Source organism: Saccoglossus kowalevskii, chromosome 10 (assembly GCF_978046115.1).
Source record: "Saccoglossus kowalevskii chromosome 10, keSacKowa6.1, whole genome shotgun sequence".
NCBI lineage: Eukaryota > Metazoa > Hemichordata > Enteropneusta > Harrimaniidae > Saccoglossus > Saccoglossus kowalevskii.
The window spans coordinates 16,261,919-16,278,404 of NC_140650.1; the positions used below are offsets into that span (position 1 = coordinate 16,261,919).

At 39.2% G+C, this 16,486-nt stretch overlaps 1 protein-coding gene across 2 annotated transcripts; it reads right to left on the reverse strand.

Moving 5' to 3' along the window:
• Positions 1–10,244: 10,244 nt before the first annotated feature.
• On the reverse strand, positions 10,245–15,553 carry LOC100376786 (5-hydroxytryptamine receptor 1F-like). Of its 2 annotated transcripts, none has more exons than XM_085504305.1 (2): positions 15,382–15,553; positions 10,245–14,872 (listed from the first exon to the last, which is right to left on the reverse strand). In XM_085504305.1, exon 2 carries the CDS (start codon positions 14,341–14,343, stop codon positions 13,096–13,098), a length of 1,248 nt encoding a protein of 415 aa, XP_085360431.1. In that variant the 5' UTR covers positions 14,344–14,872; positions 15,382–15,553; the 3' UTR covers positions 10,245–13,095. The 2 variants fall into 2 exon arrangements, with proteins under 2 accessions (XP_085360431.1, XP_085360432.1); XM_085504306.1 differs by having other exon boundaries at positions 10,245–14,889.
• Positions 15,554–16,486: the final 933 nt, after the last annotated feature.

The window sequence follows — 16,486 nt, forward strand, 5'->3', positions numbered from 1 at the left end:
GTTGCTTGTTCTGTACGTTCGGAATAGACCTCATATGTGAATGGCCGCCACAATCTCGCTGGGAGCGAGAGATCCACGAGATTTGCTTAGCCCTTCAAATAGACTTTCATTTTTTTTTTTCGCTATCGCGTACACGGTTCCAAATACCATAGTCACATAAATTCACAAATGCGCATGTACGTTCATTTAATATTCACGATGCGTACCAGTAATGCAAATACGCAAATGCAGTGCATTTATTGGGTTATTGGGTTACCCTTGTTAATTACGTCTACTTTATAAATGGACATGCCCGTGGTTACCACATGTGTTCACAATAGACTAGTCAGTCAACACATGGCGTTTGTCTGTGCGAGGAATAGTCAATTGTGTACTTGAGATTCGACTCTAGTAAATATAATTTTATTCACATTCCAACTAAACAAATTTATGGACAATTGTCAAATAGATTGCATACAACTTAGAACAAGTGGCATTATACAAATTACCACTCCATCATATTTGAACATACACCTTTTGCTCAGTGGTATACGACCAGTCGTATTTCAATAAAATTTAATGCAATGTAATGTACCCACGTCTAAATACTTCACACGCAGTAACAGTCTTTGTTATGCAGAGCTATAGTACGTAGTATCTCGTAATAACGACGTAATTGTTATTTTTTCAATAAAACGAAGTGGAACTTTTTTTATTGATGGCTCTATTAAAGCTTTGTATTGTTAGGTTTTACCAACCCGACATACTAGTAGATTTCCAAGATTAGTGCGGACAATTACCTATGGTAGTGTTACGTAATGTCATCGATCGAATGTTTCAACGCGCGCTGGCGAAACTCGAAACAAACCAGAAAACCAGACTGAAAAAAATGCTACAAAATCATAGTTTATTTCCAATAACATGGTGAAAGTACTCGTGACAAAGCAGTCGTTACATAAACATTGACGCATCTCTAGTTCCATTGACAAATGTAAAAATATAAAATAAAATTCGTATTGAAAATATCGAATTTCCGCACATGGAAACTCAAAACAAGTTGTCTTCACAGACCTTAAATTGCGTCTTTCATAAACCGCCTGGCAACTAATTGATCGGATCATATCAGACTTATTTGCCCTATTCATGACTAAACATGTTCAACACAATGTGTGTCCTTGTGACATTCAATAAGCAATGTTATTTCTTCTTTACCATACCTCTCGCGTTTATTGTAAAAAGGTGCTTCAGTTCTTCACAAAAATAAGACAAAATACGATTGAATGCAAAAGATATAATATTATTGAAATGAAGTAAAGTATGCTTATTCCAATCATGTACTGTATAATCGAATAAAGTCAAAGACGTATATGAAGTAGAAATATGAAATTATTTAAAATTAATTAAAAATGTTTGATTAGGCTTTCAAGCAAGACTCATTTCGGCTATATCATAGCACTGCACTTTGAGATACACTATGTGAAAGTAATCTCTTCCACAATATTGACGTTTGTAATACTGAACAGGCCACCAAGTGCAGGTTTATGTATTCTATTAATATACACGGATTTTAACCCTAAATTAATCACGTAATGTGAAAAATCCCAGACAACACATGTACCAAGGTTCATTCAAATCAATAAGGTGGTTCGTGAGGTATCAGAAAGTGTCCGAATTTATGCAAATCAGATAAATAATATGTACAAATTTCTACCCTAAACTAATCAGGTCAGTGGAATATACCAGAGCACATATGCCAGAGTTTCATTAAAATCTGCTGGGTGGTTCTGGAAATATCATCATGATTGGAAGAGCTGAAAATGGCTAATTATTATGAAATTAGATAAAAAAAATCGGGTCTGACTATTATCTCAGTTTCATTGAACTCTGTTGAACAGTTCGTGTGATATTGGTGGAACTGACACACATCTACAAATGTATCTATACATTCCTTACAGGCTATGAAATGTACCAACCAGCCAATCGAATGTGACCTGGGCTTATTTTAGATTATGTTTACTCAGTTTTATTCCGTATTAAGTTAAGTAAACAAACGCAGCCTTCGTTGACTTTTCAACATTGATGCATGCAGATAGTGGTCTAAATGCTTTCACTTCTCTGGGCTGCAAATTTTCTCTGTGTCAAAGTCTATCGACGTAAATTTTGGTAGCAAATATACTTTTTATGTAGCACGTTTTGTGGGTAACTATGCCATAATTATTTCTGTTATGAAACCGTGCTGCAATAATTCATAGATTTAATCGCTAAATTTACTTTAATTACACCAACAATCTTACGCCTCTGTCTACGTGGAGTTCATTTGATTCCGTCGTACAGTTTGTCCACGGGCTGTTTTATATATTTGCTAGTTTACATGCAAAATGATCTCCGTTCTAGCATAACGTATTTTACGTTTGGATATATAGATGACAGAGACCGTTGCGCAACCCACACTCCAGGCACACGCACGAAATATTGGGATCTCTTATCAACGATCTTTTAACATATTATTTGTCTTCGATCACTGCATAGTTTACGAGCCCCAGGCCCGTTTCGGCGGATTTAAATATCCAATCCCTAATGCATAGTGCGAGTTATTGAATCGATCGCTTTCTTGGCAGATTACTGATCAAAATCTCTCGATCTCTCGCAGCAAACTCGTTAACATTCGTATTTGTCTTGTGTTCAAAAGCACAAATACAGGTCTACTGAGAAACTTCCAGCAATTTATTTGCGAGATTAGTCTGATGTGAAAATATTTTCAATTTCCAAATGTAACCTCACGTGTCATGCTGTGTCTGTCTGACTGCTTCCATCGATTCACACTGCAATAATGTCACTGCGGTGCTTTACCGTTTTTTACATCCACAAAGCCGACAGTGCGTTGACCCACCTGGCATCATGGGACGAGTACAGTTCAACCGGCGCCTGTGTGTAATCAGTATGCCATTTGTAAACCACTGACAGTCACACCAATTCAAAGCTGTGCCCTGCGGGAGATGTATTGTCAGACCTGAATATGCACCAAACGGCCGATGCTATTTGTAATAAGATATGTTTACTAATATAGCGATGATGGGTAAATTCCGTCGCGCTTTAGGTGGTTATGTGAGATGGTCCCATGGATAAATTGATTGCAGGGCAATAGGGAGCAACTCTTGTCTGGAGATTTGATAAAGTCGCGGCGCTAGTACGACCAATTCACTTTCCGCGCCATTTTTATTTGAAACAAAATCAATCAGAATTTATCAGTATTTGAAGACTTTAAAAAATTTACACGACTCTGATTTTACGGAAGAATAGAATCCCAAACAGAATCTGGTTCAAATCAAGCACGACGTCATCTCAACAATGTAGACAGCGTCAATGGCCGCCAAGTATTGTGCTACCAGTGACGCGTCATTCGTATTTTCATTACATAGAACAAGTCATTCCTGTGTGTAATCTTATCTCAATGTTTCAAATTAAAATCCCGCAGCACAGAAACGAGGAGTTTAATCGGTTTCTCAATTTATTTATTTTCCCACAGCATTCACTGTTTTCACTTTAACACGCCGAACACCGCATCTATGAATCTAAACCTCGCTTCAGCCATTGCTGATTAGATCATGTCATACGAAGTGATATCGGGTTAAGTGGCCGGATTTAACTGAAACGTATGAATAGAGGTAATTCAGACTTTATCTCACTGTTGGTGCCCGACTTAATGAATGTACCTGTTTGAGGTCAGACCCTACATCGGTACGTGTCGTATATATGACCTCTTGTAGGGCTCAACGGCACCTGGACCACCATTGCTCGAAACCACAGTCAAGGTCGAACTCATTTATACCTTTTCTGAGGAGTGGGAACTAGTCTTTTCGGCACTTTCAAACTCCCTATCATGGTGCTAGCATGTCAGTAAAGTACATCATTGTTTTACAGGGAGTGTTGTCATTATATTTTACTTCTTGTTTATAAAGGTGTTTTGGCGTCATATATATAAACACTATATATTTAAGGAGCCACTGTACTCGTTACCCGTTCATCAACTAACAATAACCGCGTTAAAGTACGCTGGTCCCACAGTGTTTAGACAAATGACTGCATCGAATTTTACGTTCGTTCAATGTTTTGGCAGTTGTGCTATTCTTTTTTGAAGTGCACGTATACACTTAGACTAACTACATATTCTTTAGATTTGCGAAAAAAAATGTCTTTTTATTTTTATCGGTGATGGTCTTAGTAATTGGACATAGGGAATTTCAAATGTTAAAGTATCATTACAATCAAAATTATCGTATACTCGAATCGTCAACACTTTTCGATTACTAAACATATAGTTATAACAAAATGTGTATGTGTTTGTATTTTCTAGTTCATTTCAACAACTTTCCTAAACAGTGTCAAGCAATTATCCGCTTTACCCCAGCCAGAGTAAAGTACATTGGCATTTGGTGTTACAACAGAGAATTTCAGGGCGCGTTCCTCAAGGCTGATGCGCGTGGACATCACATAGACATCCATGGCGAGGTTGAACAATGAAACGTCAGCCCGCGATCAAGAATATTTGGAACACACTTTAAAGTTAATTATTACACAAAATACATGTATGTTAAATTGTTACACTCAATTTTGCATAAATACTTATTTCCTGCGAGGTATTATTTATCTGGCTTCCCCGGCCGGGTCTAAATTGGGACGTCGAACCTCGTGACGCTCTAAGTTCAAGTTCAATCTGAGGACTCCTTTATAAACAAACAAGTGGCGGATGCATTCTTTTATCCTCAACACCGATGACCAGTAAAACTTATCATACGTTTCGACGCCAGAGGTTTTTGAACTCCGAGTCCGTTAATTGTTTTGATTTGATCTAGGGTGCGAAAAATGTGTATGTGTTTGTATTTTCTAGTTCATTTCAACAACTTTCCTAAACAGTGTCAAGCAATTATCCGCTTTACCCCAGCCAGAGTACTGAGTACATTGGCATTTGGTGTTACAACAGAGAATTTCAGGGCGCGTTTCTACAGGCTGATGCGCGTGGACATCACATATACCTCCATGGCGAGGTTGAACAATGAAACGTCAGCCCGCGATCAAGAATATTTGGAACACACTGACTTTAAAGTTAATTATTACACAAAATATGTTAAATTGTTACACTCAATTTTGCATAAATACTTATTTCCTGCGAGGTTTTATTTATCTGGCTTCCCCGGCCGGGTCTAAATTGGGACGTCGAACCTCGTGACGCTCTAAGTTCAAGTTCAATCTGAGGACTCCTTTATAAAACGTGCGCACACTGTAGTTTTCAAGTTTATAATGCCGGGCTAGTTTATTTATATTAGTGAGAAAGTGTTTATACAGAGTATTTAGTTCCACTGGTTGAGTCTTCTTTAAAAAAAATATCGATTCACGTTAAACACTTTTTGTCAAGTCGCTATTTTCCCCCGGGCCGCGATCGTTCTATTTTAGCCTTTGTATGGGCAAGTGTGAAGTCGTAGGTTAATAATGCCAGTGTCTTGTACATGTGAACAAGCAAGACAGTGACACAAATGTTATTACATTTCTCACCGTGAGATTGACACAACCAATGTTGATGCGAAGCTGTAAGTAATACAAACAAAACGGTCAATCTCACCAAATCACTTTTTTTGTTTATCAGCCACAGAACACGCCTCGGTGAATGCGATGCATGCACGTTGTGAACTGTAAATTTACACAACGCCAAGATTATGAAAAAGAGTCCGTCTATGCGTTTTTACATATAGCAGAAGAGATCGATGACAGCCGGTGTAATCAGTGTGAATAATTTAATAAATTAAGTAAATAGATGAAACAATATACTGATGTTTTTAAGTCTGACTTCTCCATAAATTGGGCACGTGTGAATTCGCTTTCGTTGGTATGCATACGAGTCCAAATATTGGATATCTCTTTTTAAACTGACCACAAGTCATAATAATCAACATAGTAATGGAATTGCCATATAAACGCGGTATCCACTTTTCAGACAAATGTCTGTTATTTTATCTGTAACCTTTTAAACGTTTCTTTAAATAATATAATAATACAAACAAATCATTGTATTTCCATGTTTAGATCAAGTTAAGATCACAATGAACTATTTATATTCACAAAGATACCTGAGTCATCGAAGTCAAACCAATTCTCGTTCTTACTATTAGAACACTCAGGGGTTCTATTCTGTAGGAAAACGAATCAGGAATACAGTGACACTGCCCTACATTAATTGGTTTACTCATACATTCCGTTTATTGTCCAGGTTCATTCTTGGGCGTAAAATAGTCATCAGTATCGGTATGTTACACCCAATGTGTCAAGTTTGCTTGTGGAGATTTATCTTTATCACCTCCGAATTAAATGGAAACTGTTCAATAAATATTCACCCCCACAACATTTTGGGCTTACATGTTTGAACGTGTGTTTTTGCAATTCGCGATCATTGCAAAAAAAGTACAATACACAATGGGATCTTGATCGTTGCCATGCATCATGAAGTATCGGTACTTCGGACAGCGAGAGTGAAGTGTATGACATCGCTCTCGTGAAGCACTACTGGGCTTTTACGATATTCGCTAGGCCTTTAATGATCATTATTTATCAAGAAAAATAAATATCTGAGACGATTTCAATTAATCGCCAACAAAGTGTTAAAGTCATGAGTGTAAGTGGTCTTAATGTCAGGTCGTTCAACTGGTTGTTTACCTCTGATCGATTTGATCCGTTTCACTTATCGTTCGACAAGTCGACACATACTATGGATGCTTTCACGACACCGACATGCCAGGGCAGCGACCTGTGTTTCGTTCACTCGACCTTCTATGTTAGTTATGCTATTGACAACCCCGCATTCCGACCGGTCTTCTCACACAATCCCTATCATTGACCGGCTCAAACTCATTGATTTTACTTCAGGTGCTCGCAGATTTGTGAACTCTCCATTTGGGGAGGTAAAATCAATCAATCAAAATTAATCAATTGATGTAAAAGGACTAGTTCAAGGTCACCTGGATGCAATCTCCCATGTAAATGCGATGCGCAGATCACAAGCAACGTGACATGGGAGCAAATACTGTTGTTGAAAAGTGTTTAGATGTTAACGGTGCCTTTAAAATACTAGCATCCCGTCAATCTCGTAATACCCCCAACGCTTCTGAAATACCATGCTTTGTAGTCAAACTAAAATAGCATACCAGGAAACATGCGTTTGTTCTTATCCTGAGGCTGTTTTTTTCAGACAACTTGTAAAATCATTTTACCTGGTAACTAAAAATAGCGCAAATGTCGGGACCTCAAAGTGATCGTTTCATTTTATAGTAACTCGATATTGGTAGTAAGACCACGAAAAAACGTTGATGAAAGAGCAGCCTTGTTCGCACCATTTCAGCCAACAGCAAATATCTGTCAGACTTTACAGTCAGTGTGCCATTCAAGGTACTTGTTTGTCGCTTATACCCAGTGGCGGCATTAGTGTTACAATCACTATTACTGGCACTCTGTTGCTATGAAGTATTCTGAGATGGAACTTGGCAACACCTTTGGATTTTTGTATGCATTCCAATGTAAGGCCACAATCTGATCAGCGACTACAATTGAACTTAATCGCCGATAAATTTGACATGGGTGATTATTAAAAACAATGCAGATATCTATTTCAAATTAACTACTTGCCTATTTGAATATGTAAAAATGGAGTTGAGTGAGATATGGAATGAAAATACCGAATGTAATACAGTACGGCACAACTTTCGCCATAATCTAATTATTTTAGTTCAATACAGTAACGCAATGCCATGTGGATCTGATGGAATTTGAGGGGGGGTTATTAGCGGTGAACAATTAGTACTTGAAGAAAACATGCAGACGGGCATAATGACTAAATAACTGTTGATTTCTCCTTGGGTATTGCCATCAACCCTGCATCGTCTTTGTAGATATTCGTGTAAATCCATCATCGATCATCGACATACCTGGCGTGAACAACACGCTCTTTGTATAATGTATTGTTACGATATTTGTTCTTCCCCGGTCAAAGAACCGCAATTCAAGGTGTTTACCAGAGTAATTAACCACTGAGCGCGGTCGTTCATAGGTACCATGAGTTATCGAGGTTCATGGTTAGCCACTTTTACGCAGCGATGGGGGTCGGGAGAGGGTGGGGACATCATCATGTTTGAATTTTTGCGAAATAGTTGAAAATGGGTAGATTGATTTATTCTGGGTTGTTTTTCAGTTTGAAAGCTTCCAGGGTCTGAAGTACTCGAAACACAGCCTGGTAAAAGGCGTTGGATTGCCAACATACAAGGGGTTGGAACCACTTAATATTCAACACGTGTGGTAGAAGATTTCAAGTTGTTGATGGGAATCAACATTGTTGTGCGAACGAATCCTAAGAAAAATGAAACCTCGATAATTATAATAGGTCATGTTAGAATTAAGATTAGATTAAGTCATCTTCCAGGCTGAATGATTGAGCATGATGAAAGCGCTTAAAGATAAAACTTTATTTTTTATATTTTGTTTTAATTGCAATTATCATTTACTGTCATATTTGATTTATCGCGAACTGTGCATGTCGGGTTGGTTGGTCGTGAGCGCGCAGTATTGAATATATGAACTTTAAGTAGTGTAAGATACTTTATTTTCGCTATTTTCAATGAATGGGCGACTAAGTGAAAATAAAATACAGCGAATATACCTTTTCCCATTCTTAAACATTCAACTCATCAAAATTGAGTGAAAATAAACTCAATACAAAACACCCATAACGCGTTTTCAGTGAAAATTAATTCCAGCTAAAATAAAGTATGTTGAATTTTCTTCGTTTGGAATGTACGTAATGATTTCAAAAACACACATTAACAAACTGGGGAATACATGCCATTATTTGACCTACTCTGTGAAAACTGGTACCACCGAATTGCAGAAATGTTTGGTTGTTATGGATTTCACAAGTGCAATCGCAACACCGCGAACAAGTTGTCATGGTCATCTGAGCCCGTATGACGTCTGGTCACCTGGCGATAAAAAAACGTGCAGTAAACACAATCTAAATTAAAATTCAGTCCGTGAAAGAGCTTAATGTCGACGCATTTTTATACTGTCACGCACATTTTGTGAATGTCAGTTCGTAGCTTGCAAATAAGATGAACTAAATAACATTCGGACGTCGCCCAATTGCTTATAGGCCACAATACTAATAGAGTGCATTTTTTATTAGTTTGTTTCCCGGTGGGGTTCGATGAACTTTATGACGTGGCCTCTAGTCGCTGACAATAATAAAAGTTTGTTAACAGCCTATTTAGTGTGTGGCATTGTTGTTCACGAAGCGAAACACCATTCGGCAGTAGTGATACGTCATTCACAGGTCACCAATCACGATACAACACACCATTGTCTCAGTCACCAGTTCATTGCCAGTTATCACCTGGATGGCAATGTGCGAAAAGGCCGAATGAACGCGAAATAATTTCCATAGCAATAAATATAGTTCAACTATACAGATACAACAAAAAAGGCGACCGTAAACTGTGCGACCGCTGTGTCTAATGTTCCCGTTGACGGTTTTAGGGGCTACGGAGCAAAGGGTTAACACTCAGGTGACAAGTGTTAATAGGCCATGCAATAATTCAAACGCGCCGTAACTAAATACATCAAACTGCACGCTATAATTATTATTTCAACGATTTTTAGGTAAACATGGCATCTCCTCGTGGACCAAACTTGGTATACGATGTGGTTGCGACGCAACGGGCATATTCAAGGACTCTCGGTCATGCATGGTTGCATTTACACCCATCGACTGAAACGGTCAAGGCCCCGTCAAAACCGTATTTGTGAACGCGTCTTAGTTTTCATTTCTACTGCTGCGTTTAAATTTTCAACAACCGTAAACCCAAACAGATGGGAAACACCTACATTAATAAGATTTTCCAAGAGAAAAAGCTAGTCAGCATACACCAATGTCGTACACATCTCCAAAGAAAAAAATAACCCAAATATTATACACCGGGTCGACGCTTAAACCTTTCGGATAGCCACGCCGTACAGCCGAACAACTAAAGGTTGCCAAAGAATCCAACACAGTACAGAAAACGCATTCACTAACATAAAACATACGTCGATTCGTTCGTGGACTGTTTTGCGCCCGTAGCTGTGACTAGTTCAGCGTTTGAATTTTGCCTTCCAACTGAGGGAGCCAGCCCACACATTCACAAAAACTCACACAGAGGACATTATCACGTCGATGTAGTATTTGTTATATAATATAATATAATATAATATCATGAATATCATAGTGTACAATCATGTTTTGTTTTTTTGTATACATAATTACAGAAACGTCGTGTTGTAAAAAATATCTGAAAAAATTAAAATACGAGTCCCAATAATTGTACATTAAAGGGCGGCAGTCGTCGTGCCGCGTCCTGTTCGATGTGAGACTCATAGCGACGTATACAACACGTGTAAAATACATTGTTTGTTTACATGAAATTCGAACACGCGCTGCACGACGACCACCGCGCTTTAAGTTGCCATGTCATATTAAATTGAGGGGAGTCGGTTTCTTGGCCGCTGACAAAACCAATCAAACACGATCGTTGTGTCACATTGTCACAATCAGTTTTAGTGTCCTCGCGCTCCTTAAAGTAATAATCTTATCTCCTACTATAATGCTTGATTAAATCATGATGGCAGTTTGCTAGCTTCGTCAAGGGCACGCACATTACTTTAAAAAACTTGCGAGATTAAATCCCGCAATAAATTTCGTCAGACATAAACCAAACTGCCCGTTACGTACTCGATAGAGTACATCATCAACAGAATCCATCCCAGCGTGCTGCTACGCGACGTCGATAGCTGGTTTCAGGGACACAGGTGCATGATAGACCTAATTCACCCCGTTTAATACAATAACGGTTTATCCACGATGTAATTTGTGAATACGCCATCGCGGATTTATTACATCTACCGGGTTTGATTTTTCTGACTGAAATAACATGCTTACCATCATGATAAATCGCTGTGTATAAAGAAAAAGAAAAGTCTGAATAATTTATAAACATATGTAAAGTTCAAGCTTATTCAGTATTAATAATTGGATTTAAATAATATGAAAAGAATTGCCACACACACATGTTGCCTGAAATCACCAGTCTACATCAATAGCGGTTTAGTTTTTAATATACAATATGACGGACTTCTGAGGTCAATATTGACACCGATCATGAACAAATGTGTATGGTTTCAATCCATCAGGGTATGAACTGTTTCGAAAAAATACCCCGTTAGTACGGAGAGTTTTCAGAGTCTGAGTGTCGGGAAAAAGTGACCCGCTCTGTCAAATGATACCGAGTGATACACGTGAGCATTTTAATGATATACATCCCATACTAAGTATTTGAAACGATATTAAGCGTTATACATGTCCACTAAATGACAGAAGGATGAGAGTGAGGGAATGTCTTATAATTAGACAGCAATAAGTTCCAGTAACATATTCCAAATTTCCTTATGTTTTTAAAAAAAATAATTAAGGAATTCTCTCCATATGTACACTCTGTGTGGCATTCATCGAGACTAAAAATGATAATTATAAAAACGATTATATTTTCTTTCAGTACCGCACCTTGTTTTCCGGGTGTGTAATTATATAGAGAGACACTATATATTAACATAACGCTTGCTGAGTAATCTGACATGTAAATAAAACAAACAAACAAACTTGGAAATCTATACAGGTTTCAACTTTTGTTAACCACGGCTGTGATTTATTCCGCCAGAAGTTCATTTCAGGTTAGCAACAACTTAAAATCTAAGAAAGAGCAGTAGCTAATCAGACTCTTTTTATGAACTCCCAGAGAGCTCGATATAACATCTCCTACAACAAGATCTTTGTCAGGGCTACATCTGATAAAGATACATTAATTTCCCACCTCTTACTAGTATCTCTATCGTGTTAATTTCTCTCTATTACTGCTAAGGCTTAGCCGAGTGGGTCAATTAGGAGATTGGACGCCCGGAAAGCGTACTTGCAATATTGATTGCACTACGAAGAGCTCCCTCGTGGCGTGTTTTATTGGCGAACACACTTCTTTGTGTCAAATTAGCACATTTATCTGATTGGTCGCTGATGGCTTGCCTATCTTGGAGCGTCGCGAACATAATGAATTTTACAAGACAGGAAATGGTTCGTTTTGCATTTTAATGCCCGATATTCGAATGCTGACGAAAAGATCAGGTCGCAATCGGTTGTTGCGTCAGAAGATTCAAAAGCGGGAGAGACACAAAGCTGTCCCCCCTCAAAGCGCAGTTTGATAGCTACACATATAATCCCTCAGGTTGTTTGACCTTTGAACCTCGCATCTTCAAATGTTCATCCGTAGAACTGTCAAGATTTTTAAATTAACGTCTTTTTTGATTGATTTACTCATTGCTTCCGACAACACTTCCGTTCACATTATAACATTTGTGTCTCCCTTGCAGAGTACATCAAGTCATCGATGTTAAATGCGCTCATATGCGTGGTCTAATGGGAATTACAAGTAATCGCTTGCCATTTATGGAGTAGTGCACAGCATCCTCTCACTCCCCCCCCTCCCCTTCAAACACTAACAAAAACACCATGCGTTCGGTATTTTCCGTGAAATATGCAGTGGCAAAAATGTTCCAGGTAGACATTCCTCATGCAATGTTTTTGACATTGAACAAAACCCACAACACAACTTCAATTAATGTCAAAAAAATAAAACTCAATGTGTACACAGAGTTAACAAGTCTGAATACAATTATTAACAAAAAAAATAGCGTTCAAAGTATGTTCATTATGTAAACAGGAACGCATTACACAATTAATTTGCAAGCAGTGTCGTTCAGACATGCACGGCATGTCCACATCTCCAATTGTAGCTTGATCAGTTACCATAACGACGCGGATCGTCGGAAGAAGTATCGTGAAGCATAAACAGTCAGTCTTGTTACGCTCAATTAAATCCTATGTACGCTTTGTTGGGACTACTGTCGTACGTGAAGAATCGACATTTCCACGTACTGTAATACCAGACAGCACAGAAGCGAAAATCGGTCACTATGGCGATTTTTATAAAATAATAACTCTTATAGTTTAGACATTTCCGGTATCTTGGTGCGAGAGCTTCCATTGAGTAACATACTTCTAGCGTGCTCCGAAGTCTGTTTGTCGCTATCACGGCGGTTCATTTTTTCTTCGGCCATAAGTTTCAAAGCCAGCTTGACACTCTGGTTACCTGACGCCTTGGTGACTTCTTTCCACCGGCATGTGAGAAGGAGACGGAAAGGTCTCCTGAAGTCTCTATTGAACATCGCGTATATTACAGGATTTAGCATAGAATTGCAGTAACCTAACCACAGGAAACACCCATTCAGCACCAACGGAATCTCACAATTGCAAAAAGGTCGGAGTAAAGCAAGAATAAAAAACGGCAGCCAACACAGGATAAATGCACCCATGATTACGCCAAGTGTCTTGGCCGCCTTCCTCTCCCCTGTCATGGAAATGTTAGCCCCATGTCTATGCTTGCATTCCTTAGGGACGTGGAATGTTACAACATTTTCGTATCCAGCGTTCTTGGTGTTCGTTTTGACCATTTTGGTCACATGCTTGGGTTTCCGTGGATTAAACATACCGGCACGGTTTTGCTTAATATCGGCTCTTCTGAGCAAATCCGCAGCCCGGTAGAGCTTCGCATAAATTACAATCATTACAGTCAACGGCGCGTAGAACGCACCAAACGTCGAATATATGGTATAGGCGTAGTCCTGGCTTACCAAGCAGTCGTTGTCGGCGTGCACATTGCCGTTACCCCATCCAAATATAGGCGGCAGCGAGATCAGCGCAGAGGCGACCCAAATGGTCGTTATCATGACCGCCATCAGTCGAGGCGTCCGTTTAGTGAGGTATTTGAAAGGCCTAGTGATAGCGAGGTAACGATCCACGCTAATCATACAGAGAGTCAGTATCGACGAAGTGCATATGGTAACGTCGAAAGCAATCCACATATCGCAAACTTCTTCGCCAAACATCCACGTACCGCTAATTTCTTTGACGAGCGCTAGTGGCATGACTAGGATGGCGATGCTGAGATCCGAGACGGCCAGTGAAACGTACAGGTAATTGGCCGGCGTGCGCAGCTTACGTACTAGGCACACGGATAACACGACCAGCCAGTTTCCGATGATAGTTAATAAAATGACAGTTCCCAGGAGCAGTGTTATTAAAACAGCCTGCCAAACGCTGTACGGAGGAGAGTTCTCAAACAGTATCGTCGAATTCGTCCAGTTGCCGGAACAATTGACAGAGTGAGTATCGTTGATGCACATGGACATGGTGGTTTCATTCTTGGGTTGTGGTGGTCAGCAACGACCAGATCTGATGTTATCCAGTAAACTGGACGATGGTCAGCATGTGTAACTTATTGATCGCAGTCAGCTCGGACAATAATGACAACAGATACTTGCAATTACGGTCTATTGATGACGAAGAACTGCCGCTATTGTTTATTCCACTATTGTCAGAAGGCAATCGATATACTGGATTTGTGAGTAACGTGGGGGAACGGACCTGTGTAAAATGACAATGAGATTACGGTGGTTGTATGTGTTTACGTCTTGTCCAACCTGCAGCAAATAGAACCATACTTGACACCGACGTTAAAATTAATGACACAGCGACTCAATGCAATGACATCGAAATCTGTAATTGTGTTGTGACACACCCGGCACTTTCATCGATCACATGAATTTATGGTATAACGACGAGTTCAACCAATCGATTTGCAGGTTTTCTTACATGCTTACGTCCAATGTTATTGAAAATGATCCAGGGTGAATGCCGTTTCCTTTACGATAGCGCCGCCTGTGAATAGCCAAATACTGTGAATGGTCAAATACAGATAGTTATTTATCACACGCAAAAAAAACAAAAAAAACAAAAACAGATTCGTTGAACCATAGACGGGTCTATGGTTGAACAAGGTCGTTTCAGTGTGTGTAAGACGTAGAACGTAACTTGTATCTAGTCTTAGTAGGAAGTTGTTTACAAAATTATTGTAATAACGCCAGGACACGTCGCAATCTGTTTGGGGAAGCTTACAAATTAACGATTTTTGCTTTTATGTACATTTGATAATACAGCAACGTGGTTCCGGTCGCGCATATTATGTTGTATTGAATTATAACAAAAATACGAATTGTACGACACATGGCGAATAGAAACATTTAGTGAGACCGTACTTCAACAGACGGTGTGAACATAGCCTTGAATCGTGTATCAAACAGTTGCCAGTGCTGGTGTGTATGTCTCTCCTCCAGTTAAGCAGCCACTTCAACTGGTATAAATCAATTAAGTATTAACCTATTTCTTACCTGCTGCGTCCTTGCAGTGTATTCGTCGGTTTAATCGCACTTAAACGTACACATACACATTCCACGATTCACTTGGCGTCGATAATCCAACGTTGGCTTGCGTAGTAGCCACTGTGCATTAAACGCATTGTACTTTTAATGGTGGAACGCCCGCCTTAAACCAGCACAAGTGGTGTTCATTCTCGTGTTGGCTGACGTCACTGAGCTTAGTGCTGGGAACCATCGACGGAAGGAAAGGGTTGTGGACTGTACAGCGCCAGCTAGTTGAATTACGCACACAAGCTTATGTGCCGATGTCACGTTCTCGTGTTGGATGTACCCGGCGAGGGAGCTATGGTGGAGAGAAGTGTAGAGAGAGTGGGAAATGAGTCAAAAGAGCAGAAAATATATCTCACATTAGCGTGAAGCTATTAGAACGGTAAATCCGGCAATATCCTACAGACACCTGTACCTGTCAATCAAACGAGCAAGGATCGTAATGGGTCCGTATTGTGACGGAGACACTGACCCATCGATGCATATCGCCGATTTATTTTAATATGTTCGCGTATATCCTAATACACATTACCCTTCGACCAGATATCCGCGAAGTGACACAAAGCGAGCATTATTTCCGTATTTGAAAACTTGAATGATGATCGTTTTAGCGTGTTCGTAGATATCGCCACGTGCTAGCCCCGAAGAAAGAAAAACAAAAATACACCCGACCAATTAAACGCAATTTGTCTTGCTGTAAACAATATAAAAATACAATAATTTTAGTATAACGATAACATATTGTCAATTGTGTATTTTGAAATTGTATATTTTAATATAGTATTTGACCTAATTTCACGAGTAAATAACCCATTTATGGGTAAGTTGGAACTCGTAAATATTATTATCTAATATGTCTGTTGCTGAGTCCACATTGAAATATGGAGTGCTTTTAATGTTGTTTTTCATTTCATTTCATGCACATATATACAATATTTGGATATTACGGATCGCGCGCGCAAATAACTATGCATACCGAGCTATGCAAATACGTATTGGATTATTGGCATGTACATTAAACGCAAGACCGCCACCGAGATCTCGTCGAGAGTAAACAAGCTACGAGATT

Bases quoted from the DNA above. Each gene is read 5' to 3' on its own strand.
- LOC100376786 (XM_085504305.1), bottom strand. From the start codon at position 14,343: ATGTCCATGTGCATCAACGATACTCACTCTGTCAATTGTTCCGGCAAC.